Source organism: Protopterus annectens, chromosome 1.part0 (genome assembly GCF_019279795.1).
Source record: "Protopterus annectens isolate FY-2018-M chromosome 1.part0, PAN1.0, whole genome shotgun sequence".
In the NCBI taxonomy this organism is placed as follows: Eukaryota; Metazoa; Chordata; order Ceratodontiformes; family Protopteridae; genus Protopterus; species Protopterus annectens.
This window is the reverse complement of record NC_056725.1, coordinates 865,772,712-865,798,118: the sequence shown is the minus strand read 5'-3', so window position 1 is coordinate 865,798,118 and position 25,407 is coordinate 865,772,712. Positions and strand designations below refer to the sequence as shown.

General features: G+C 36.7%; 1 protein-coding gene across 1 annotated transcript in view; it reads right to left on the bottom strand.

The window, feature by feature from the left end:
• Positions 1 to 25,407, bottom strand: part of ENPP1 (ectonucleotide pyrophosphatase/phosphodiesterase 1) — a 1,288,649-nt gene that overhangs the window by 147,844 nt on the left and 1,115,398 nt on the right. Inside the window, exons 18-19 of the mRNA XM_044063702.1 lie at positions 7,283 to 7,449; positions 6,993 to 7,044 (exon numbers count right to left, since the gene is read on the bottom strand). Of these exons, the coding sequence (XP_043919637.1) occupies positions 6,993 to 7,044; positions 7,283 to 7,449 (219 nt within the window). The remainder of the gene's footprint in view (positions 1 to 6,992; positions 7,045 to 7,282; positions 7,450 to 25,407) is intronic.

The following is a 25,407-nucleotide window of genomic DNA, read 5'->3' as shown; positions in this document are numbered from 1 at the left end:
ACTCCAGTAAATCCGGGTACATGGTATGTTTTTCCTGGTGCATGGTGGGGGACCTAGAGCTAGCAATGATGTCATAGGGGATATTTCCTATGGTTAATTGGACATGGAGTAGCTTGAGAGAGTCATACTGTTTGAAAAGTCTCAATGTGTACTTATCCTTTATGAAGATGGATACACCTCTCTTTAGATTGTTTCCTTTTCAGTTTGTAGTTTCAACATATGGAAATCCTTGTAGCCCTGCACAGCTGGGGTTCTTTCTCTGGCTTTGAACCAGGTCTCAGTGAGTGTACAGACGTCAATATCTTCTAAGCTGAGGAGTGTTTCCAGGGAGTGTAGTTTCTTGTTTAGATTGCTAACATTGAGCAGCAGTAACTTGAATTTACCTAGAGAAGATTTTGTTATGTTGGTAGGTTGGTTATTTTGACACTGCCTAAAAAGGCACAATAGAGGTGGTTAATGCCTTACAATAGAGGTGGTTAATGCCTTACAACAGAGGTGGTTAATGCCTTACAACAGAGGTGGTTAATGCCTTACAATAGAGGTGGTTAATGCCTTACAACAGAGGTGGTTAATGCCTTACAACAGAGGTGGTTAATGCCTTACAACAGAGGTGGTTAATGCCTTACAATAGAGGTGGTTAATGCCTTACAATAGAGGTGGTTAATGCCTTACAATAGAGGTGGTTAATGCCTTACAATAGAGGTGGTTAATGCCTTACAATAGAGGTGGTTAATGCCTTTACCGGTGCAGACCATCTCTGGCAAAGCAGCACGGCCTGTTGACCATGTCCTCCCAGGCTGTCTGATATTGGATCCCCATGGACTGACCCAATTGTTAAAGTCAATCACTTTTTGTTTGTATTGTGGCATTATCCTTTGTGAGGCTAATCTCATACCTGCCTGCGACACATAATCTGAGAGTTCAGCCATGTCTCTCTTAATATAGTCTAGGGAGGTACATCTCAGGTCATTCACACCGACATGGACTGTGACAGAGTCATACTGGTACTTGTGGTTGAGTGACATGAGTGCTTGTGTGATCTGCCAGACACTGGCTCCTGACAGACAGCTAACTGTAACCTTCACTTATCCAGCCTGGTGAGGGGGACATCCGTGTGTCTCACTATGAAGTCACCTATGACCAGCATGTTGGGTTTTGTGGTGTTACACCTTATGGGATTGTTTGTTGAGACACTGGTGTGTGTGTGATATTGTGTTGTGGTTTCTGTTTGCATTTGTGTGCATATGTGATTTCTGAGGGCAGCATTTGGGAGGCTTCTGGACTTTTGGTAAGTTACTAATGAGTACCTCTGCATATGAGGGTTTATGTGTCAAGTCCTTATTTAGTATGGGAAGTAATGTGTGCATTCTGACAACCTGTTTTGCATTTGTTTTCTCTGTGAGTGAGGGTCTTGCCACCATTTTCACAGTATAACTATACCTCTCACACATAGTACTGGTTTGTTTTAGGAGTAAGTGGTTGTCAGTGTATATGAGCCAATTCCTACACTACATCAAGCTGCCTATGTCCATCAGGCTGGCCAGAGAGATGATGGGAAACTGCCCATCTGTGATAGCAGGTTCTTACTGTGTTTTATTAGAGAAAGAAATGGGTTACTTTGGCTGGACTGTGCTGCTAACCCAAGGACTCTTAGTGGGAGCTATGCTTTGTGTAGTCTGTGTAGTCTACAGAAAACTAATAAAGCAACACTGCTCACTGCACAACTGAGTTGCTCCTAGTGCAGCAGAGGGCTGGTAATGGCTGTACTGATGGCTATTTAAGGAAAATGTATCTACAAGGCATTTGCATCTATACAGGGCACTGCTGACAGCCACTGCATGGACAGCAGCTTCGCACAAAAGTGAGGCTTAAATATAAGCTGAAATAAACAAGTATAATGCAATCTACCACTCAGGGAAGCACACAATGAGCCTTCCTTCAGCAATCCCAAACTTAAATGGGTCTAGACAGAAAAAAAGCACTCTTACTGTAAGATGGTACAGTGCCCAATTTTAAGAAACCAAACAATTTAGATTGTGCAGCCCTGAATCTAGTAGATACTACATAACCAGTAACTTAAATCAACAGTACAGTTGTAATAGTGCAAAAAAGCAGCAAAATTAACAGCAGTGCCAATATGAATAAATAAAACAGTCAGCTAAGTGCAAATAAAGTTTAAATAATACTTCTTTTTGATTTTTAGCAGTGGATGGCTTTGGAATTCAGCAGAAACTCTCAGTCATTCTGATGCAGTCATCAAGCAAAGAGCAGCTCTGATTAAATAAGGGATAGCCCACGCAAACATGAAGCTTAAATGTAAACTGGAATAAACAAGTATAAAGCAATCTATAAATCGGGAAAGAAAAAACTGAGGCTTCCTCCAAAAATCTTCAACTCAGATGGGTCTAGAGTCGAACACTAATCCCACAAGTGTGCAGTTTTGAGTATCCATGGAAAGTTTGCTCTGTGAATGTACAGGAGATCAAGGAAGTTTAGGTCTTTAAGAGCATAGAATGCTAGACATAAATCACTGTGCAGGAGTCTGTAAGAGACAATTTATAGACAGAGAAAGTTTCAAGCCATGCCAAAGGAGTTTAATCCAGTTGGAGATCAAAGACATTTGGGTCCTTAACTGCAAGGAATGCAAAACATAAATCATCAAGAAAGGAATTTGAAACAGATGGAGTATACAGAGAAAATTTCTGTCTTGATAGCCAAGTCCAGTGATCAGTTTTGTTAGGGACATCTGTGGCCTTTCAACTCTGTGATGCATTTTGATAGATGCACCAGGGCAAAGTCTGGAAGAATGATGACTTCTTTTGCCCTGAATAGAAAACCTTTAGCTATTAATTGGGCTGCTCTTGGCTTCAGATGTTAATTTTAATTTTTCTGTTTTGATCTTTCTTATGATAGGCTTCACATTTTTGCGAATCTCATTGACAGAGGATTTAATGTGGGTAGATTCTGATTTATTATAGGCCTCTTATGTGCATATTTTGATTTTTATCAGGTAACACAAATGTGGCTAGCTCAGGGGAATTTTAGTGGTTTTGTTGATGTATCAATGGTATAGACAGATGACATTATAAGAATACAGATAAAAATGTATACATAGTTTGCCAGATACACGTTTTTATCTCACCCTTTATCTGTAGTCTATTGTTAGGACAAAAATGTTTATCTACATGTTGTCTGTGTCATTAAACATTTGCCTTCACTATGATTCTCTCATTAGTTTATATACACGCTGATCGTGAGCACCAACAGCTTCTAGAACTCGTGTAAATACTTTCAACTGCCACAGGAGTGCTTACGATAGTCAAGTCAAACAAATTAAAATAGTATGGGTGTGAACATCTTTTAGCATGTGAATCTGCTGATTCACATATATCTCCTGCTTTGCTGTGGTAATACATTTCGAAGTCAGTCTGTCATATTTCATAAGCAGCCGTGAATAACTTAGAACAAAAAATGATATCAAGAAACTGAGGTCATTAAAGCTGTTCAGCACTTTCAACTAGTTCAGTGGTATTTTTATATGTATACATTGTGACTTTTTTCTGTAGTTATTCAAGAAATAAAACAAATCCCATACTGTAAGTAAATAAATGCAAACAGTTGTAAAACAAAAGTAGATGACAGCACAGCATTAGTGCCAAAGCTTCTATCTTCAAGCTATCTATAAAATTAAATGTGTTTCATAGGTTCATAGACCCTTACTAGGCTTATGGCCAAGCAGACCATTGAGAAGCTCAGCCACCTCACCCAGTAATGGGGGACAACATTAGTCTCCCACCAAAAAGCCATACTTTCTCCATGTATCCCTGGAGGAAATTTGCAGTCACCCACCCAGTCAGTCACACTGATTTTAAAGGTTGCTTTGGAATTTGCACTGACCATTTACAGTGGTTATTTACAATGACTTTCTACATTGTTGTAGTTTACAAAAAATGCAAGAAAGAAAATCACATACTTTTCCACTGGTGTTTTTCTTAAAAATGATAAAACCTTGATACAATTTTAAAAATTCAAGTACACACCCCACACAAAAACAATGCAGATAATTGGAATATATGAAGCCTATGGGTTAAAATGGATACCTTAACTATTAGGGAGGATGCCTGTACATTTTATACATCTTATTCAAGTTTTTGTTAAATGTAAGATAACATATACACCCCATAATATAAACAGAAATCCAAAAACACACACACATCCACAAAATATATAACTGTCTAGTTACGTGTGTGTGTGTGTGTGTGTGTGTGTGTGTGTGTGTGTGTGTGTGTGTGCGTGCATGTGTGAGTTTTTGATGATGCACCAGCATGAAAATGAGCCTGTGTTATATTTCCTACTGTAATTCCATCCCTCTGTCGCAGTCATACCGTGTGCTTGGCACAAGATATGCAGGCATGCAGCTAAGTGATACATCAACTACAGCCTGATACAAATGGCTGCATAATGCCACGCTCTCTAACCTAAAGACATGTATAGGAAGCAAGCTGAAAAGGTCAGTTTAAACTGCATTGCATTGCTCTTAAGTGATGTGTGGTTTAGTTGCATGTCTGTGTCCAAATGTGTGTAGGTAGTAGAAGACATTAGACTGTGAGTATGTGGTGAGAACTGGAAAAAGCAGCTTGTAAAGTTATAACTACAGATGGTAGCACATATTATACATTATATTGCCAATACAGAATAGTACCTGACTGGTATATTACACACTACTTTTTTTTGCAAACAAGGTCCTTATTTTTGTCAGAATATAGACAATTACTGTTTAGAGCTGTATAAATGTAATGCACAATTCTTCAGCCAAGCATGCAATAGTGAAGCCTCATGACATCACATTACAGCTTCACACTAAAAGTATGAGCCATTATCCCTCACGAGTTGTTTGCTTTGTGGTATACCTTCTATCGCAACACTTAGACCACACATGCAATGGTTATGATAATTTCACATGTTGAGAAAGCCATATCACACACATGCTGAGTACACCAAAGTTCAATTATGTATGAGTCATCATGAGAACTGTTACAACTACCTATGTGTGCAGTACATTTGCCATTAATGCTATCACCCAGGGCCTCTAAGAATAAATAGTGAAAAACACAACAGTACTGACCTTTCACAGTTTGTCTCTAAAGACTGAAAGATAAGTTCCTTAAAAAATATCCACACGGCATGTAGAACCCAAAGTCTCTCTCTTTTACTTTTCACCGTGTCTCACTTTGGTGAGTAGCAATAATACCGGACTTCACAAAACTTCGCTGCAAAACAATAGTCACTTATGGTGCTTCAGTCTGGTGTGAGAACTCATTCCAGAAGGTCATACAGTAGAAACATTAATGTACAACTTCAACAAAGAGAATATATTTACACAACGTTGTTCTTCCTTTTCTGGGAAGTTTATTACCTTTCAGTCCTAGATGATAAAACTTAGAGAGCTGGGATTTCTATGCTTGGAGATGTTTACTTTGAAGGTCTGGAGTAATGGAACAGCATGGAATATATTGTAAAGCATAAGATTTAATTTAGCTCTATGGTGCTTTGAAGACCCAGTTATGAGTGACAGTAAAGATCACAAGTTATATTATGTTCTGTAATGTAAGTGCCCCCATTTTCTGCTAAAGAAGTTGGTGTCCTATAGATTACATATTTTTATATCCAAGATATACAGTTATATATGTACATAAATACATATATATGTATGTATAAACACACACACACACACACACACACACACACACACACACACACATGTGCATATACAGCTAGATATGTAGATACATATATACATGGTTTGAATGCATTCTATTGAATGCAATGAAAATGGAAAGGTGTTTTTTTTTGTCACAAATTGACAAGAATGTTGAATATAGGTGTTATTGAAAGGCACAAAGTCAAATGTCAGGAAATGTATGTGCACTTGTAGTAAGTGGAAGTGACAGCATGTGTTCAAGCGTGCACAGGCAAGAGGTAGAGTAAAGGCCATGGAACGGGATACATTTTGTGTTGTGCATGTGTGGTGTTATGAGTGAACTGCGTTCATGTATTTTGTTTACTGGTACTGTTAGTAGAAGGGTTTTAGCAATGTAATGTGTACGGCTGGGGTTACGGTTAAGAGTACAGTTAGGGGTATCCCTTATGAGTAAGGTAGTGCAATGGGATGAGGGTGTATGATGTTAGTAATCATTCCTCAGTTACAGGTGATGCAGGATTTACTCATTCTCTGTGAAATCTACCCAATCAAAGATCATCCTTCTGGGGAAACCATACTGGTTGTAGGTCACACCTATATCATCCATGAGCTGGGAATATTTGTGTATTACACACTCTTCTGCCTTATTATCTGGTGAATGCATTTCAAATGGGGGGAGCTTTCTACATAAGCAGAAAATTGGCATCATTGGACATATACAGTAAAGTTCTAAAAATCTAGCAATTTGATGACACTTCACAAAGTTAAACGTCTTCAGCAGATGGAAAAGACTTCAAAAAACTAAACTGGTACTCCCCAACTTAAACTGAGTAATGCACAAGAGAATAGAAGAGTACAAATGGATCTTAATCTGCTATATTTAGACTTCAGTGGTGTTCCAGAGAGCCTCACCACCTGATATAGGCACTAGTTTGAATCACAGAATGACAAAACTAGAGCATGCTAGGAACAAGCAGAAAGATGAATAGAGCAAAACACCATGCTGCAGAAGCTGCTTTCTGATGTAATACTGGTAGCTTGTGTTTCATAATTTAAACAACAGAAGCTGAAATTCTAGACCTCTGTGTGACTAGCTGTATAAAATGTCATACCTCATATTCTAGGCTAAAATTCTGAAATGCTGGTTAAAAAAATAGATATTGCATCTAATCTCTCAACTAAGAAATGTTGCACATCCTCAAGAAACAAGAATATTGTTCATGCAACTGATTGCTGCCAAGATTGGGTTAGATTATCATTTAATTAAGAAAAAAAGGCAAAACATCCTCACCCTCTGCATCACTTAATGTCAGTTCTCGTTTCAAGTTTTCTCCTGAAGGTATCTAAAAGAAAAATAAACAGTACATTTCCTTAACATGACGATGTGCACACCTTAAATAACATACATATATACACGGACACCTATCCATCCTTTTACAAGGAAATGTTTATCAGTTGTCAGTTTTATAACTACAGCTCATGAAGTATTACAGTATGTTTACACTGCCCTATTTTCTGCTAAGACTCATCTGCATATATCAGAGCTGTTTATTGACTGAATGCATGAACACATTTACTTACTGCAGAAATGCACGGACATTTTGAGACTTGTCTCTGTGAAGTAGGTTGGCAGGATGAAGGAACTGACACTTCTGTGGGATAAAATGGTTCAAATGCAGGTTTTCGTAAAAGACGATTTAGACTTCCACGGGTCCCATTGTTTTCTGCTGGCTGAATCTCCAATAAATCTAGAAATAGTGAAAAGAGTACAGAAAATCTGCAAAACACTTTATCGTGTAACTCTTCCTACACATTTTTTTTTTGTTGCTTTTTACATGACATTCAACATTTTAAAGCTTAACATGTGACTTAAATCTATAAGGCAGAATAAAAGGAGTATTCGAATTCCAATGTTAAACATATACAGGATAAATGCTTTACATTCCAGATAGCAAAGAGTTATATGACATGAACAAGTTCAGGACATACTACAGAGCCCTTGAAATACTTAAAACTCTTGGTGTTCCTGTACCTCTAAGCTGTACTTTCTAAGAAAATGTCTGTCTGCCCTCCTCTTTATTCACAGGTATATCATCTGTATTTCTCTTTTAATTTCTCATTTACTTCAGAAGCTGTGTCATCAATAAACAGAAGAAATCTCCACAGTTAAGAGGGTTTGAGTACAGACATATTTACCAAGAAACTCAGAAGCCTGCTTACTGTATTTTAATTAATATAATTATGCTCCTGACTGGTACCACCTTTACGACTTATTATATTCTTTCAGATGGTTCTAGTGTATAGGACTAAAAATCTATACAGTAAAACAATAGTCAGCTATGTCACAATTTCATGTCCCAGAAGAAATAACAAAGGCAAGCTATAAATGCTAAAAAATTAAAAAGACACATAAAACACAATTACTGTTAGGAACTAAGAGTGCTTAAACCATCATATCTGTATAGACCTGCAGAGTGTGACATCACTGTAGCTAGCTGTTATACACTCTCTAGTACATCATTTTCTCACCAATGGAGCTGATGAGTTGATAGAATTTTGTTTTAAAAAGGCTTAATTTACTTATGTGACTACAGAGAAGCCAAAAGGATGGATACAAACACTAGAAGATGTGCTAAGATAGGGAAATAAATTCTCAAGGAAAACAATGGAAATTTTAGATTTGAATTGGAGCCCAATGGATGACATGAACTCTAAATATGGTTTTGGCACACAGAAAATGACAAATACTACAATTCAATGGTGGTAGTCAAAATGTCAAATGAATACAAGGTATTGAGACACTTTTGTTAGAGAATGAATCAGAATGCTGAAATTTTCAATAGAGTTAATTTTTAAAGAGGACTCACTTAACTTATTAAACTTAAGTTACTAAAAAAGGGTTCCTATTACTTGATTGAACGTTTAGGTTACCTAAACATCGATCTGGTAATAGCAAAAGCAAAAAAAACGTGAACAGCTGATTTAATGCAGGGAAAGAATTCCCTTGGCCATTATGTGGATTTTGCCATTTTCCCCACTCTAGAGCAATCTCGGAGTTGGTATATTTAGTTAGGCAGGTGTGACCCCCCCCCCACTTTATTTTGGTTTAAATTTTTTTTTTTGCGGCCAAGGGAATTCATTCCCTAAATAAAATCGTCCATTCGCTATTTTAATTTTTTGATATTATCAGGTCAACGTTTAGGTATTCGCTAACCTAAACTTTCGATCAGGTAATACAGACGCATTAAAAAAGTACAATTTAGCCTACAAGAAGCAATTATGAAATGGAAGAGGTAAAACCTATCTTACTGTATTTCTAATATTGTTTGAAAAAGAACTTTCTTACCTGAGGAAGAGGTAAGAGTAGTGACAATATATTTTAAGGGAAGGTAAAAATGGGGAAAGAAAAAGAATGAAATACAAAAAGTTTACACAATTAAGGCAAAAGAGGATTTTTAACCAAAGATTCAGAATATTTATGACACTATTGCATGCATGCACACACACATATGATCATAAACAGGCACACACGAAAAAATCTCCATGCTGGATTACACAAAAACAAATAGGCTTTTAATGAATGAAGGAATTTATAACTGGTATACTGTAAAACATTTTAAGGATGTAATCAGTAATGAAATGGAGTACAAGGATTTCTTTTAGAGACAGGTTCTGCTTTGCATTAAGGTATATTTTATGTTACTTATTTTGTTAACCAAGTGAACTTGTCCAAGGACACTTTTCAGCCATGACCTTGCCCAATCAGACAAATACAGATATTAAAATATAGACATTGCTACAAGAATACAACAAACAGCAGAAAATGAACATCACTAATAAATAATCAAAATATGAAACGCTATTAGAAGAATAAAGAAGACAACAAACAGCACAATGTAAGCATTAATGCTCAATAACAATGTTTTACATTAACATTATTAGTATGAGTGCAACCCATTTGGAATATTTGCTCTTAAAGAGTCTAATGTGAAAAACTGTTATAATCTTATTAAAAACAGTAAAACTGAAAAATATCGAAAAAGAAGTGTACTTTATAAGAAATATGATTTTGGTATAATACATTGTATGGTGGAAGAGATTTAAATTTAGTTTAGTTCTTCCTTTATTTCACAAGCCTATCATATATTATGCCCTAGTCATTGTTGTCATTTAATAAAAAAATAACAATTCTCTCTCTCTCTCGCTGAAAAAACACTACTTTGAATGTTTTGTTACTATGGTGACATCCAAAAGGATAGCACCAAACTGGCAGATAAAACATCTCCTAAAGGATGGCACACCCCATTAATAGAGTACCCCTTATATTGCACTCAGATGTCAGTGTTTAGCATACCCTTGACCCCTAAGAGAGACTAGCAAACATGACCTTCAAAGTTCAGCGGCATATGTGAAACCAGTTTACAATACAGAGAAATGCAATGTACATAAAGTTTAACCTTAAAATGCAGGATACCACTTCCAACCTGGCTGCATACTGTAACACTTAATTTTAGCTCTCCCAGCATGAAAAAAACTGAGAAAAGAGCCAGTAACTTTGTCTTTTTGAGTACACTTCAGTTTTTGGTTAGTAAGTACACTGCCAGGATGCCAGCTAATAAGAAATTTAGAGAACATGAAAGGAAATCAACCACAAAAGGTAAAGACAAAATGCTGGCTGGGAAAAATCCTGCAGCTGTTAAGTAAAAAGCAGTTTAAGCTCCAACTTTGGTAGAAGACATGGCTTCCAGTAATCAAGAGGAAAAATAAGTAAAATCTGCTCAGAGCTGATTAAAATAAACAAAACATTGAAGGAGCATATCAACTCAAATAAAAAAAGGCTGAACAATGGAAGAAGCTTGAAGCAGATATTCAAATGAGATGATAAAACTGCAAAAATCAGGTTGAAATGAAGAAAAGGCTGACTGAGTATATGCCTGCTGAAGAAGAGATGTTTCAAAAATGGTAGAATTAGGGGACAAAATATGTAGGGAAAACCTGAGATTTTCTGCTGTACCAGGGAAACTGGAAGAAACGACGATTAATTTTATGAAAGCACAAATAAGCAACTGGACTGATGGTCCATATCAGGAGTGGTTAATTGAAAAAGTACATAATGTGTATGCTCCAAACATGGCCACGAGAATGTAGCTGTCCCCTCTAATACTAAAGATGCAATCCTACCAGGAGAAAGAGTGGATTCTAACAAAACTGTGGCAGAAGTACAAAGTACTAAAATTGGAGACAGTACAACATTGGTAGAAAATGATTAATTAATGTCCACTAGGCAGAAGATGAGTAAATTTATTCCAGCAATCAGGGAATGTCAAGAGGCAGGCGTGAGTTTCATGCTGCTGCATCCAGCTATCTCCAGAATACTTTTCCTGGAGAGTCAAAGTCATTTTTTGATGCAGAACATCCTAAGGAGGAAATCCAAAAGTTTGTCCAACAAAAAAGTGAGCTATCAAACAGAGGAGGACTCTGCTTCTTATTTTTCAGATAATAAAGGTCATAGAGAGACTATGCCAATGAAATCTTTCCAGTGTTCTAAAGGAAAATGCTTGACAGAGAAAAGCACAGTTGTTGAGTAGAAGAACCATAAGTAAGTTGGAAATTAATCAGAGACTGGAGCTGGGGGACAGAGATTAACATGAAGAAAATTAGCAACTCAGAAAAGAATGAATAAATGTGGGATTCCAAAGCATTCAATCACATTTGTGAAATATGGCAGAACAAGAAAACCTATAAAAATTGGAATTTTTTTACTTTGTTAAACTTGTAAGGGACTCCAAAGCATATGCCCTACTCCATGTCACTAATTTTTGGAAGAACATTAAGGAGAGGGGAAAAGGAAGGAAAGAGGTAGCTGTAAGTAAAACATTTCTTATTCTTAACAGTATTTTTAAAACATGGCATATACTGCATGTTATACAGTAAAGCATTTTCAGTTATTTTTTGTGTGATAGGGATACTAAAAGAAAACAGGTGCTTTTTTCCTTCTTCTTTCTCCCTTCTTGTTTAGTTTTAAGAAATGTAGGCACTGAAATGTTAAAAGACAGACAAGTCTGGACAAAAGCATCTTTAAGATAATAGGCTATAATCTTACATTGTTGAGGTGACAGACAGGTTGTAAGAGCACAAATAGCATGATGCAAGTAGAACTGATAAGTTTTTTCTTACTTTTGCATAGGGGAACAGTTGAATTAAGGCCCTTGTCTTGATCTAATAAGTTTTAAGTAGAAGCAAGTAAATAAAAGAACATTGAATGTAATGAAGTTTTCCTTTAGCAAATAAATGTTCACAGTGCAACATGAGAGGCTTGTAGCTGAAGGAAACTGTGTATCTGGTTCTCATGTTTCTATGCAGACAAGCTGATAAGAGGGCAATAAAAACAGAATACTTTTTTTCTTTAAATGGCTAAAAGATAATGTTTTCAGAAAGCATTCAAGTTATTTTCTACATCTAGGATAGGAATAAATATAAGACAAATACAGACAGCACTTAGTGTAAGTAGAAGCACAAACTGTACCATGCATCTTAGCAGGGATAACCTTCATTATAGGTCAATTAAAGCCTGTGAGTATAACCGTCATTCTGGGACAAATGTTCCTGTTCGGAGGGTTAGACTTCACTATTTGAAGATGTGCATAGTTTTGTCTGTTTGAATTAAGTTAATAAGTTCTGGAGGTGTGTTTGTTTTTTTGTCTGAGGGTTTTCATTAAAACAAAACATCTTGTAAGATGTAACATAGATTCAATGACTATGACAAGAAATAGCTGTATAAAAGATCAACCTGCCAAACATTAGTGTATGCATGTAATACAAAAGCTGAAACTAGACATTTAAAAAAGCTGTTATACATAACAGGTGGGAATAATAATGTCTTATCATAATGGCAACACTTTCCATATTATCTATGAACTTGAATGGTATCACAGGTATATACAAAAAAGAAAGAACTAAATTAAGAAATGCAGAGTGCAAGTAGATATGCTACAGGAGACCCATTTGGAAATAAATGAGCATGTGAATTTCATGAAGAAAGGATTTCCAGATGGCTATTCAGCAGAAGTTCTGGGACAAAGGCCAGATCTTATATTAATTGCTGGAGGAGTTCCAGAAGTGATAGAAGAGGATAAAAAGATGATAACTGTAGACTTGTAGTAATAAGGGGAAATTGGCAAGGATTTCACACTGGCATGTATTCATATTCCATCTAAAACTGCTACAATGGAGCTTAAGCCCTGGGAGAAATAATCATCTTTCAGCAGGGAATACTACTTACAGGTGGGGATTGGAGTTTGATTTGCAATAGTTGGGGTGTATTGGGGGGCTAGAAAGGCAAATATAGCAAAACAGGGTAGATTTGAAGAAACTTATGAAAATATTTGGTATGGAAGATATGAATTCCATAGTAGGATCTCAGAGAGAATTTACATTTTATTCCCCAATGTACAAAAACTGGGCTAGGCTAGATAGAAATTATATTTCACAGGAACATGTACATTTAATTGAAAGTTTTGATACACATCCAATAACTATTTTGGATCACATACTAATAATAACTAAAATAAAATGCAGGATAATGAAATAAAAATGAGACACTGATACCTCCCCACCTATCTGTTAAACAGAGAGGAATTTAAGGAATGGATAGTGGAAATTACTAAGGAGTTATAAGGAAAGATAGAAATTTCTTCTGAAAATATAGCTGGGAGTAGGATGAAATTAAAGTGGAGTTTAAAAATAGGGTAGAAATAAAAGAAATGAGATATGGTTAAGAAGTAACAAGAATTGTTTAGAGGGACTGACAAAGGTTAAAATATTGCAGAATAGGGAGAATCTCAAAAAAAACAAGAATACGTGCAACTGCATACTGCTAAACAGAAAATAAGGGAGTGCCTGGATAATATGTATGAGTTTAGAAAGATTGCTGTAAAGCAACTATTTTTTGATAATAACTCCAGAGCACAAAATATTTTAGCACAACGACTCAGGCAACAGAAAGTAAAGGGTTGTTGCCAAGTAGGGTGCATATAACAAAGAAAATAACCAATGATCCTGTACAGGTATTACAGACATTTTGGAAATTTTATGAAAATCTGTATATGTTTATGGAAGAATTAAATATGCCAAGGTTAGAGGTAAATGAGGCCAATTATTAACAGTTAGGATACAAGGAGATGTGATAAAAATGGTGATGTATAACCAATCTCCAAGAAAGTCTTCAAGAACAGATGATATTGCTGTGGAAGTTTGGTAGCTAGGAGGAAAGAAAGTGATAAATATCTGGAAGGTTTTGTTTAACAGTATTTTAAAAGGGAGAAACACCAACATCCTGGAAGAAAGCTGTGGTGGATGCAATACCTAAAGATGGTAAAGACCCATCAGATCCAGCTTCTTATAGGCTCATTTCAATTCTAATCCATTATTATTAAGTATTTACATCTACAATGGCTAAAAGAATGGCAAAAGTGATGCCAAAACAGATAGATATGAACCAATGTAGTTTAGTGGAGGAATGGCCACTATCTGTCAACATTAACAGAACAATGATGATCCAGAGGGAAACAAAATGCAAGAAAATACCACTGTTGTTGGTGGGTCTTGATGCAGAAAAAGCACTTGACAAAGTAATTCTACAAACCAAGGCAGTAAGAAGGAACAGACACGCTGGTACCACACAAATTTATTGAAAAAACAAAATTAAATGCTTTTGTCAGACTATAACACAGACTTCCTTAGAATCTGTTTGAATAACATTTTTACGCAATTTAAATATCCCACCAGAACACTGTGTGACTTCACAATAACCAATGAAGTGTTCCTGACCATAAGTTTTTTTTTTGGCATTGATATGGTGCCAAAAAATGTGAGGGGTGGACCTTGGACAGATTTAAAAGAACAAAAAGAAACTCTGTGGCAACTGAGACTTAATGCTTGTGTTTTCCTGGTCTCAATGAGCATATCTCAACTGCAAGTATATTAAAGTTAAACTCATATAAAGTCTAAGGTGGTGAATAATTTGGACTATATATTTATTTATAACTTGTAAATATTTTTGTGAAGCTTACTAGATTGTTTTACATTGACTTTTTTGAAGGTTTTAAAACAGGAAGTTTTAATTGTTGGTTGTTGTGAAGTTATAGTCTGATGAAGTGCTTAATTTTGTTTTTTCAATAAATTCATGTGGTACCAGCCTGTTCGTTCTTCTTACTGCCTTAGCTTGTAGGATTAACTGTTGATTTGGTTCTTGGTCTCGGTTATTTGACAGAGTATGCTGGGATTTTATGAGGAGGGCAATGGAAGCATTTGCATTCCCTGACACAATAATAAGGTTAATTAGGAGGATATATGAGGGATTAGAGGTGAAAATGAAAGTGGGAAGGGTTCCTTTCTGTTTGAACAGAGGAACTAGTCGGGGTGTCCCCTTCCCCTTGTTTATTTCATTATATTTAGAACCATTGGCAAAGAAAATACAGGACTCAGAAATTCAAGGATATAATTGGCATGGTAATCAACAAAAGTTGCCTTTAATTGCAGGGGATATTATTTTTACCTGATAAAACCAGAAAAGGACATTTCAGTGTTATGGAACATTCTGAGACAGTTTCAAGTCTTTTTGGGATACAACATTAATGAAGAGAAAACAAAGGCAATTGCTGTAAACTATGTACCCACACACGAATTGGTTCATTGGTTTGCCAAGATCCATATTGATGGGGACATGATAAAATTAACTGTTTAGTAGTATGGGTTAAAAAGGATTCTGCTACAGCAGCTAAGGATATGTGGGAAAAGACTAGAAAAGATCATACAAAAACTGAGAAAATGGAAGCTCTGTTTTATGGATAGGGATAGCAAGATACAAGCAGTGAAAATTGTTTTAATCCCTTTAGTTTTATACACAGGATAGGCACATTTTTATAAACCAGAGAAGTTGTGGGTAGAAATTAATAAAGAGTTGAAGGATTTTATCTGGGAGTGGAAAAGGACAAGGGTCAAGTGGAATAAGTTGATCCTTCCAATAGAAAAACATGGTTTGGGATTACCTGATTTGAAAGGTATTTCAGAGCTACATAGTTAAGACTCCTATACATAGCACAAGCAGAAAGCTATAATTCAAAGTGGAAAGGGATGATGATGAAATGGGGGGAAGCTCAAGAAATAAGGAGAGACTGGGATTTTGGATGCAGATCATTAAGGAGAATAACAATAACAATAACAATACAGACTATTTTATTCATAAAGCAGAAGAAAGTATTCTAAGAACTTAACCAACATGGGAATGGTGAAAAGGGATTCTGCTGATAGGAATGACTGCAGTTAGGGGTACAGGGAAGAGGCTAGAGGGGGTTGGAATTTACTGAAGAAAACTGGCAAAGGAAGCAAGGTATTGGAAGCAAATAATTAGAGATGGAAAGGTAATACAGTGGGAAGAGGCCAAGAATACATTTGGACTGCAGGCTAGAGATTGCCCTCCCTGGCAAGTATTGATATGGAATAAGGGGGACCTTAAGAGAAAGACCAGCACTGGTAAAGTTTTTAGTAGAATCTAGAACAGAAGCTGCTAAGGAAAAGGGATAATTAGTCAGGCAAATCAAATACTGCATCAAAATAGGAGTCAATCAGAGGAGGTTAGAAGGGACTGTGAAGAGAGACTGGATAAGCAATTCACAAAGAAACAATGGGAGGATATATGTATGGCTCCCAAATATGCAGTCAGGATTTTTGCTCAGAAGTGTTTGTACAAGTGTATTTATACCTCAACCAGGCTACAATTTTTTTTTCTTTTGAGATTTTACAAAATTGGACCAGTCTTTGTATGATCTCTTAGCTCATCAAGTCTTGTGGTAGAAAAATTACGCACTTCCATGACATCACAGTCAAAAATTCTCTGCACCAAGCTATTCCATGGTATTTCTGGGTGATCTGGATAAAGTATCATCCAGCTAAAGAAGTTTGCCTTTTGTATAGACCATTTTGAAATTATAATTTTGGAATTTAAGCATCATTCTTTGCAGTCTTGGAGCAGAATGCATAGGCTTCTTTAAAGTAGTGACTAGAGATTGATGGCCAGTTTCTAACTGGATAACTTGGCCATAAATATAATCATGGAATTTCGAACATGCGAACACAATTGCCAAAAGTTCCTTCTCAATTGGAGCATACTGCATCTCAGTTTGGGTAAGAGTTCTAGATGCAAAGGCAACAGGTCTGCATTCTTGAAGAATAACTGCACCAAGACTGAACTTTGAAGCATCACTGGAAAGAACTACTGATTTGTGGACATCATAGTATCTTAATGTAGGAGGGTTAGCAATTTGCTGTTTGAGATTATCAAATGCTCTCTGGTTTTGTTCTAACCATGACCATGCAACATTTTTGCGTGTCAGCTCTCTTAAAGGTGCTGATAACTCATTAAAGTCAGGGATAAATTTGCCCAAATAGTTAACCATACAAAGAAAATGCTGTAAGGCTTGGACGTTGTTTGGAGCTGGCATCTCAAGAACGGCTGCTTGTTTGGAAGGGTTTCGTCATAAGCGAGTACTGGTAAATAAAAGTAACTTCTGGTAATCTGAATTTGCATTTCAGAGGATTGAGCTTTAAGTTCACTTCACGTGCTCTGTCCAGAACTTTCCTGAGGTTTCTGTCATGCTCTGCTTCACCATTACCTCCAAACAGTAAATCACCAAATATTACTGCACATGTGCAACTTGAAAAAATGTGCTCCATTGCATGCTGAAAGACTTCACTGGCAGAATTTATTACAAAAGGCATCCTGAGGGAATCTGTATCTTCCAAATGGGCTACTGAATATAGTCAGCAGTGATGATCTGCGATCAAGCATTACTTGCCAAAATGAACTCTTTGCTTCTAAGACAGAAAAAACAGTGTCATTTGGCATGAGGGCAGCAATCTCCTTGACTATACACATAGGATGATGAGGTCTCTTTAATGCCTTGTTCAAGTCTCTTGGGTCAATGCATATTTTGATTTCATCTGAATTTTTCTTATGAGCAGCTACCGTGGGAGACACACTCAGTTTGGTTCTGTGACTGGACAAATCACACCTCGCTGCACCATTTTGTCTAACTAGACCTTGACGTTGTCTTGCATAGCTGTTGGAACTCTTCCTGCTGGTCTGACCACTGAACTGACCACTGGGTCTATTCTTATGGAGTACACAACTGGAAGTTTCCCTAGCTTGTCATTAAACACATCAGCATACTCTGAGAAAATACCATCACTGAAGCTGGAACTGGGACATGTACTTACATGATGGACTTCATTGGTAAAAGAAAGCAGTTTCATTCTTAAACTGTCTCTGAGATCTAATAGTGACTGCACAGGTCTTCGGACTACATAAAATTGCAAGCTGTAACTGTTCCCAGCCAAATACCATGAAAGCGCTATTGAGCTTTTGGTTTGAATATCTTCACCTCCATAGGCAACAAGCTTCACACAATTGGCCAAATTAAGTTACTCACCAGCCCTCACTTTAGCAAATGTTTCTGCTGACATTACATTACACTTTGAACCAGTGTCTACTTTGAGCTGTGTGAGTTTGCCATTGATCAGGATAGCACAAAATATTTCATTCTTTGCCAACAAATCTACTGCATTAACCTTTTCACTGACCACTGATACACTATCTACATAGAAAGTAGGGTTGCATCTCTCTATATGATCAACTTGCTTTTTATAAGTGAACTTTTTAAAAACTGAATGAGACTTGCTTGATTTACAAAACTTTTTAAAATGGTTCCATTTTTACACTTGTGGCATTGCTGACCAAATGCTAAGCACTTCTCTCTTTTAGACTCATGATTGGCACCACAATTATGACAGTTAACAATAAGACTTCACTTGGGTTTTGCTGAGTCACCCTTATACTGTATGAGCATGTCTCTTTTACTGAGCTAGTCTTGGAACAGGCTAGAAGGCTAAGACTCCTCCCAGGAAACCCCACAGGGGTTGCAACTGTCACGTGCTTAGGCCGGTTTCTGCTTGTCACATGTTGCATATTGCATACATTTGCTCTAGAGGCTGCCGAAACCCTGCTTTTATCACTTGCAAGCATACTTGTGTGCCTTTCTGTGAGCTCGACAAATCTCTGGCTTTGCTTAACATTAAATCACTGTCACAAAGCAGAACCTTTCTCACTTTTAACACCACACACAAGCCTGTCCTTTATTAACTCATCTTTCAAGTCACCAGATCTGCAAGTTTTAGCTTTATTTCTCAAATCAGTGATATAGGCTGCAAAAGTTTCACCTGGCTTTTGGTCTCTTGTATAAAATAAGTGCCACTCTAATTTAAAATTTGTCTGGGGTTGCACATTTCTTTACATTTATGTTTTAAGCACTCAGGGTCCTTCCTTGATTCAGCCGGTACCACAATATGATGGTTTCCCCCTCTCCTGCACATACTTCTGATGCATACACAAATGAATGCTCTTTCAATGGCTTCTGACCCAGCTATGTTGAGCAAAATGAATGCCCTCTTACATGCATCTTTGTCAGGAAAAAGCTGCTTGTATAAAAATATTTTATTCCTGCTTGAATACCCTCCAATTCTCTGCTATATTATGATCAAACAAAGGAGGACCTGGTCTGCGTAATGCCTCTGCCACATCAATACACAGTAGTGAAGGTGCTTGAAATTATGTATGAACATAAACACATAAGTATATATATATGCCAGAACTTGTAATTATACCCAGTAGCACAACAAACTCTTTGAAATAAGCGTACTTTGCCAAATAAGTCTCTGTAGCACAAAAGAACTTTAAAATCACTGTACTTTGTGAAAGTAAACTGAGAGTAAACACTTTGAGATGAATGCACTTTGCAAATAAACTGTACACAGCACCAAAACCTTTCAAAATGGCTGTACTTTGCAAAATAACTCTGTACAGTGCAAGAAACACTTTGAAATGGTGGCATTCTGTGAATAAATGCACACAGCACAAGAAATTTTCAAAATGGCTGTACTTTGACTGCATTTTGCAATATAACTATACTTTGCACACCGTAAACTCTTTAAAATAATTGCACCATAATAAAACACATACTATGCAAACACTTGGCACACTCTTAGATACTTCGAACAACTCTAGTTATGCTTTGAATGGCTTCAATGTGAAATAGTAGTTTGTGCCCAAACACAGTCTTTTACTAAAAAACATGCAAGCACCTTGCTCTTTAAGCTTAATTTGCCCTCTTATTGTACTCATTATACCCTTTTAATCTCTTATCATGCTCATTATACTTTTCTTGTGCCCGTTTTACTTTAAACACGCTCGTTATGCAAACCAAAGGTAATTCTGAGCCCAAATCAATATCTCTGCTAGTTTTATCAAATATCTTGGTTTCAAACATTTCATTTAATTAATAATGTGGTCTGTGCCTTTTGTTTGATTAATAATATGTTTTGTGCTGCTCGTTTCATTAATAATATGTTTTGTGCCTTATAAACGCACCGTTTCATTTATCTTTGCCAAATAAATCATTTGTGCAGTTTTCTTTACCTTTAGCTTGTTGCTGGCCCTTTTTTGTTTGTCTGAGCTCCGTTTCACTCAACCAGCTTAAGCTGCCTTCACCTTTAAATCTGCACCTCATGGCGGGAAGAAGTTGTGCTTTTAATCCCGGTTCTGACACCATGCCACTTTTCTGGTCAGGATAAAACAGACGAACAATCGTGGGTTCAGTTCAAGCAGCTTTATTACACACAAACACATCAAAATGAGGCTTTGTAAGTTAAACTTAAATAAACTTATAAACAGACTGACTACCACACTCATAAATGTTAACACTCTGGCTGTTCTCTCAAAATGGCACTGCTGCCTGCACGTGTTCGCTATTTATATGCATGCACTTACATCTGGAAATGCTTTTTAAAGGTACATACACATGCTCTGATCTACACTAAAGAAATTATATTTTTGAGCTGTGACACAGAGTCAGATTGCCTAAACATAATAAGGCCCTGCTTTGTTTAATTCTGGTGGCTGCCAAAAAAGCAATTACTACAAAATGGAAATCAGAGTCTAAACCAACTAAACTAGAAATAGTGAATATAGTAACAGAGATAAAATAATTGATAGTGAGATCTTTAGAAAAGGCTAGGAGCAAATTACATAGAAAAAAAATGGGAATCGTGGGCACAATACATGGAGAATAATGTTTTGGAGGAGGAATGAGGTTTAAGGGAATACAGGAATTGAATAAGCTGTGAAATATTTGATTGACAATGACTGCATAGAAGATTACATGTGATGTATAATGTTCGCAACTGAAAATATGACAATGTGGTTTGCTTTCATTTATATAAATGTATGACTGTCTGTGTCAGAAATGATAATTCAATAAAGATGTTTCTTGTCTAAAAAAATAAAATGCAGGACACCTCAGCAAATATTATTTGCACAAAATAATAACAATGGTTTCCATTCATAACTATTCTATGTTGTAAGCAAAGAATATTTGTGCTTACCCATCTGACTAGGGGCAGAAAAATAGGCTATGGCCTTAATGGTCTTCTACAGTTATTTCTTCTTTAATTTCTACAAATTGTGCTGTTCACTGTCCCTTCTCTGATGGGGTAGCACTGGCCCAAACTCTGGTCCTACTCCAAAAGCACTCTTCTTCAAAACTATCCAAGCCTGTGCTACTGCTGAGCTTAAATAGTAGCTCTTGTGCTTGACTGGGTAAGTAGGAAGGGTAGGCATCCCCATCCTAGGGGGTGAGAAGGCATTCTTGAGACATATTCCTGTAGCTGAAATCTGTGGTGGAGATTGGGGAAGCCCAAGTCCCCCCTCCAATGTCTTTAGGGTTATTCCTGGTGTCTAGTGGTCCCCCCTCCCAATATTGCAGGATTTGCTCATTAGACTAGGGAAGTATGGAAGTATGACAGACCCCCCCCCAACTCACACACAAACACAACACACATTCATGCACACAGACAAACATATACAACACCCTTCCAATCGCACTCATGTAGATATTCATCCATTCACCCATACGCTCATACACAACTACTCCTGTCCCTATCCAATAATTAATCCCCCCACTGCAACCTCCCAGGCAGACACACACAACTGCAGCACTTACCTCTGCAATTATGAAGATGGCTTTTGGCCATGTTCATTAACATTAGCGGTCATAAGTGGCTGTGTAAATGCCTTACTGCAGGCAGTTTGGGGAACAGCACATAGCTAATCAACATATACCTTTCATCTAGAATACCTCATTAACTTGTAGCACCATGCCCACAGAAAAAGGCTGCAGCAGTGCTGCATGTCTTCATGTAAAAGTACTGCAGTAGGGCTGTCACTGAATATGGAAAAGTTACCACAAGCTGTACACCTCATGGCAACTTTTCTGAATTCCCCCAGAAGTAAAAATACTTCAAAATAAAAGTTCAAAGGGTCTAGTGCAAGGACTGGCAGTGGTAGTAATAACATTTCAAGACCAACACTGTACATTCCTTTTTAATAATGGGTAGTTCAGAAGTATTGAGAAAACTCTTAAGATGATTTCCAGTCCAGATATTTAGTAGAACTTGAGTCAATTAATTCCCAAGGCAGACTCCTCATAAGCATAAAGAAAGAGCACTTAGCTAGCTTGGGAACACAAATATGGAAATATAATGGTATTTGAAGGAAGAATGAAGCACTGTGGTTCTCTTAACATTGGTCTAGTCTCAAATATTGATAATAAGCTTATCACCAATGAACAGCCCAACTTCACTACTACGTAATACACCATTCCAAAATACAGCAAAACACTGCCACTCTCAAACGCACTGTTTATGAGGACTGAAACTACAGAATCTCTACACCCTTCAATCACTGAATACACTAACTTCAATTCTGCATCATCTCAAAAGACAGTGAATACATGTACTTCTTTTTCTCCAACTTGGTGAAACCTCAGAGTTAGAATATTTAATAATCAGGGATGTGACTGAACTCTCCCACTGGGGGTGGTAGGTAGCAGCCTCCTGAAAAACAGTGATTTTACCACTGACTTTTTAAATATAAACATGGTATCGTGAGCAGTGGGACAGCAAAACCAGGCAGCTCACCAGTGACCAAGTTTGCTGATGATATTTCAAAGCACATCCCTCTAAAATTATATGCTGATTACTACAAGCTGGGGACAAACAACAGATGCACTGTCTAATTTGTGATACTTTAACTGTCTGTCTATCCATCTACCTCTACCTACCTACCTAACTACTTATTTATCTATCTGGCTACCTCTCTATCCATCCATGCATCACTGACCTGGTTAGTATCTTTTTATAGAATACTAAATTTTGTTATTCTGGGGTGGTGAATGTCTGACTTGTGGTGTGTATATTTCCACAGCTTGGTAAAGTGGTCTGTCATTGCCACACTACTGCTTTACTTGTATATTCTTAGTGGAACTAGAACATGGCTTCACAACAGTATTTGCGGTCTGCAGCCATTTATTGTTATTTAGTAGGTGTTCTTAGGGTGCAGGCAGCAGATGGTACAGGGCAGATATCCTAGAAAACATTATTCATCAATAAGTATAAAGAAACAGAAAACTAACAGTTTACAGCATTATTAATAAATAGATTATATCAAATAATTCATATGTACAATAAATATAAAAAATAACTAAGTAAGTACATACTGCTTACCACCCCATCAATAACAGTCATGTCTTACCAGATCTTTACTCTTATAATTCATTCTTTATAGCTTACCTTAGTATTACTGTCCTCATATCATGCTTTTATACTTTCAGTGGGCTTACTGTTTTAATTTTGTTTGTAGGACCACATGAGGCACTTTGTTTCAGCTTGGCACCTTCTATAGAGAGCTATTAATTGTGGAAAAGTTTAGAATTGAGTGCACAATCAGTTTGTTAGGTTATTGGTATTAATCACAATTCTTTATTCTTTTATGGCTATACTGGGCTGCAGAGAGTAGCAGAGTCACCTCACAACAAGATATTTTGCACTTCACTTCTTGGCTAGGATGCCTTTTTTGTGTAATCTGCATGTCCTCTCTCTGCTCACTTGTTCCATTTTGTTTTGGGTAGTTTCCACACACATCCCTAAGAAATGCAGTAGATGGACTGAGAACCTAACACTCTCTTTACAAAGTTAGGGCAGGGTTGCAGTGGGGTTGGGGTGGGGATGGTAACAAGAAGCTTTTGCACATGATCTTCAAGCAGGGAATTTTTGTTTTGTTTGGAGAGAATGCCCGAGAACAGCCGAATGAAAACATTCATTTTAACAGGAATGCTCCTTATTGCTTTGCTGGCAGTTGTCATGGAATAAAATACTGAGATTTCAGTGGCAAAAAGCAATTTTTATTACAAAACCAATAAACATTCATTTAATATTAGTTCAGCTGGTATCCATTACAGTAAATTTGTTTGCAAAAAAATATTCCTTTTTATAAGGTCCAGCCTTTGTTTTAAAAATGTTCTTCTTGTGACTTGCCATATTCTTGGTCTGTTTGGATGAACAGATTAGCACTACTGATATATTTCAGCTACAATGACATCAAAATTGCTATCACAAAAATTGGGACAATGTGCGTTTGTTTTAAAGCCTGACTATATGCAAGAAAAAGACAATAAAGTGAGACACAAGAGATTAGGTGGTAAATAATGATATCAATGTTCTAGTGGTCCATTCTGAATAATTCAAAAAGAAGAACACATAGCCATTGTGAAGACAAAAGGCAAGGAAATAAAATTTAGGTGTTACCATGTTTATCTCTATTAAAATTAATTACAAACAACAAATTTAATTAGCATCTCTTATTTTCTCTTAACATATAATGTAACTTCATTGAAAAGTTATATCCTGTGGTCTGGACAAATTATATCTTTTTTATGTGGTATTAAAACATTTTGTAGTAAGCCTGCTTTGCAAGGGCTATTTGAGCATAGGAGTATTTGCCATTTTATCCATGAATACATGTAAATCACCCCTCAGATTTTGCCACTGTATTCTCTGCCCACTTTTCTTCCACAAATAGTCTTGTTAAAGTCAACTCAAATCATGTATCCTTGTTTAAGACAGGTAAGTGTAAGAACAGTAAGTATCGCCAGAGTAAGGTGCAAATAACTGGTAAGGCCGTATATTACTGTACAAGCAGCGGTAGTCAACACAATAGTGATACTGTAGTTGAGAATGTCAGACTGTAAACAAATGTTAAACACATTCAGTTATTCCCAAGTACCTGTTTTATGCTGTTCAGGGTCATAGGGTTCTAAAGCCTATTCGACAAGAAATAGTTATAAGCCAGAGAAAAAGTCCTGGATGGGACAGTTTTCCACTGCAGGTTGCATTCAAGTATTCAGTCACATACTGCACACATGTACTTAAGGGAAATTAAAGCATCACCACTTTATCAAACTACATGATTTGAGGATGTTCAGGATGATTTTGTTTCACATACAAATAAATTAATTTCCATAAACATGATTATACCTTAAGTGAATAAGGTACTTTCCAGTTTTTCAATTCATAAAGAAAAATAATATATATAGTATATTATAAAAGTGTAAGAATTCTTCTAATGCATCATCGTGACTCACGGTGAATTTGCCACTAACACAATCTTAATTTTTATCGACAAATACTTACAGTCTCAATACTTCACTTTAACTGTGAATATATGAAGCATTTCACAGTAATGCTGAAGGTAGATATTA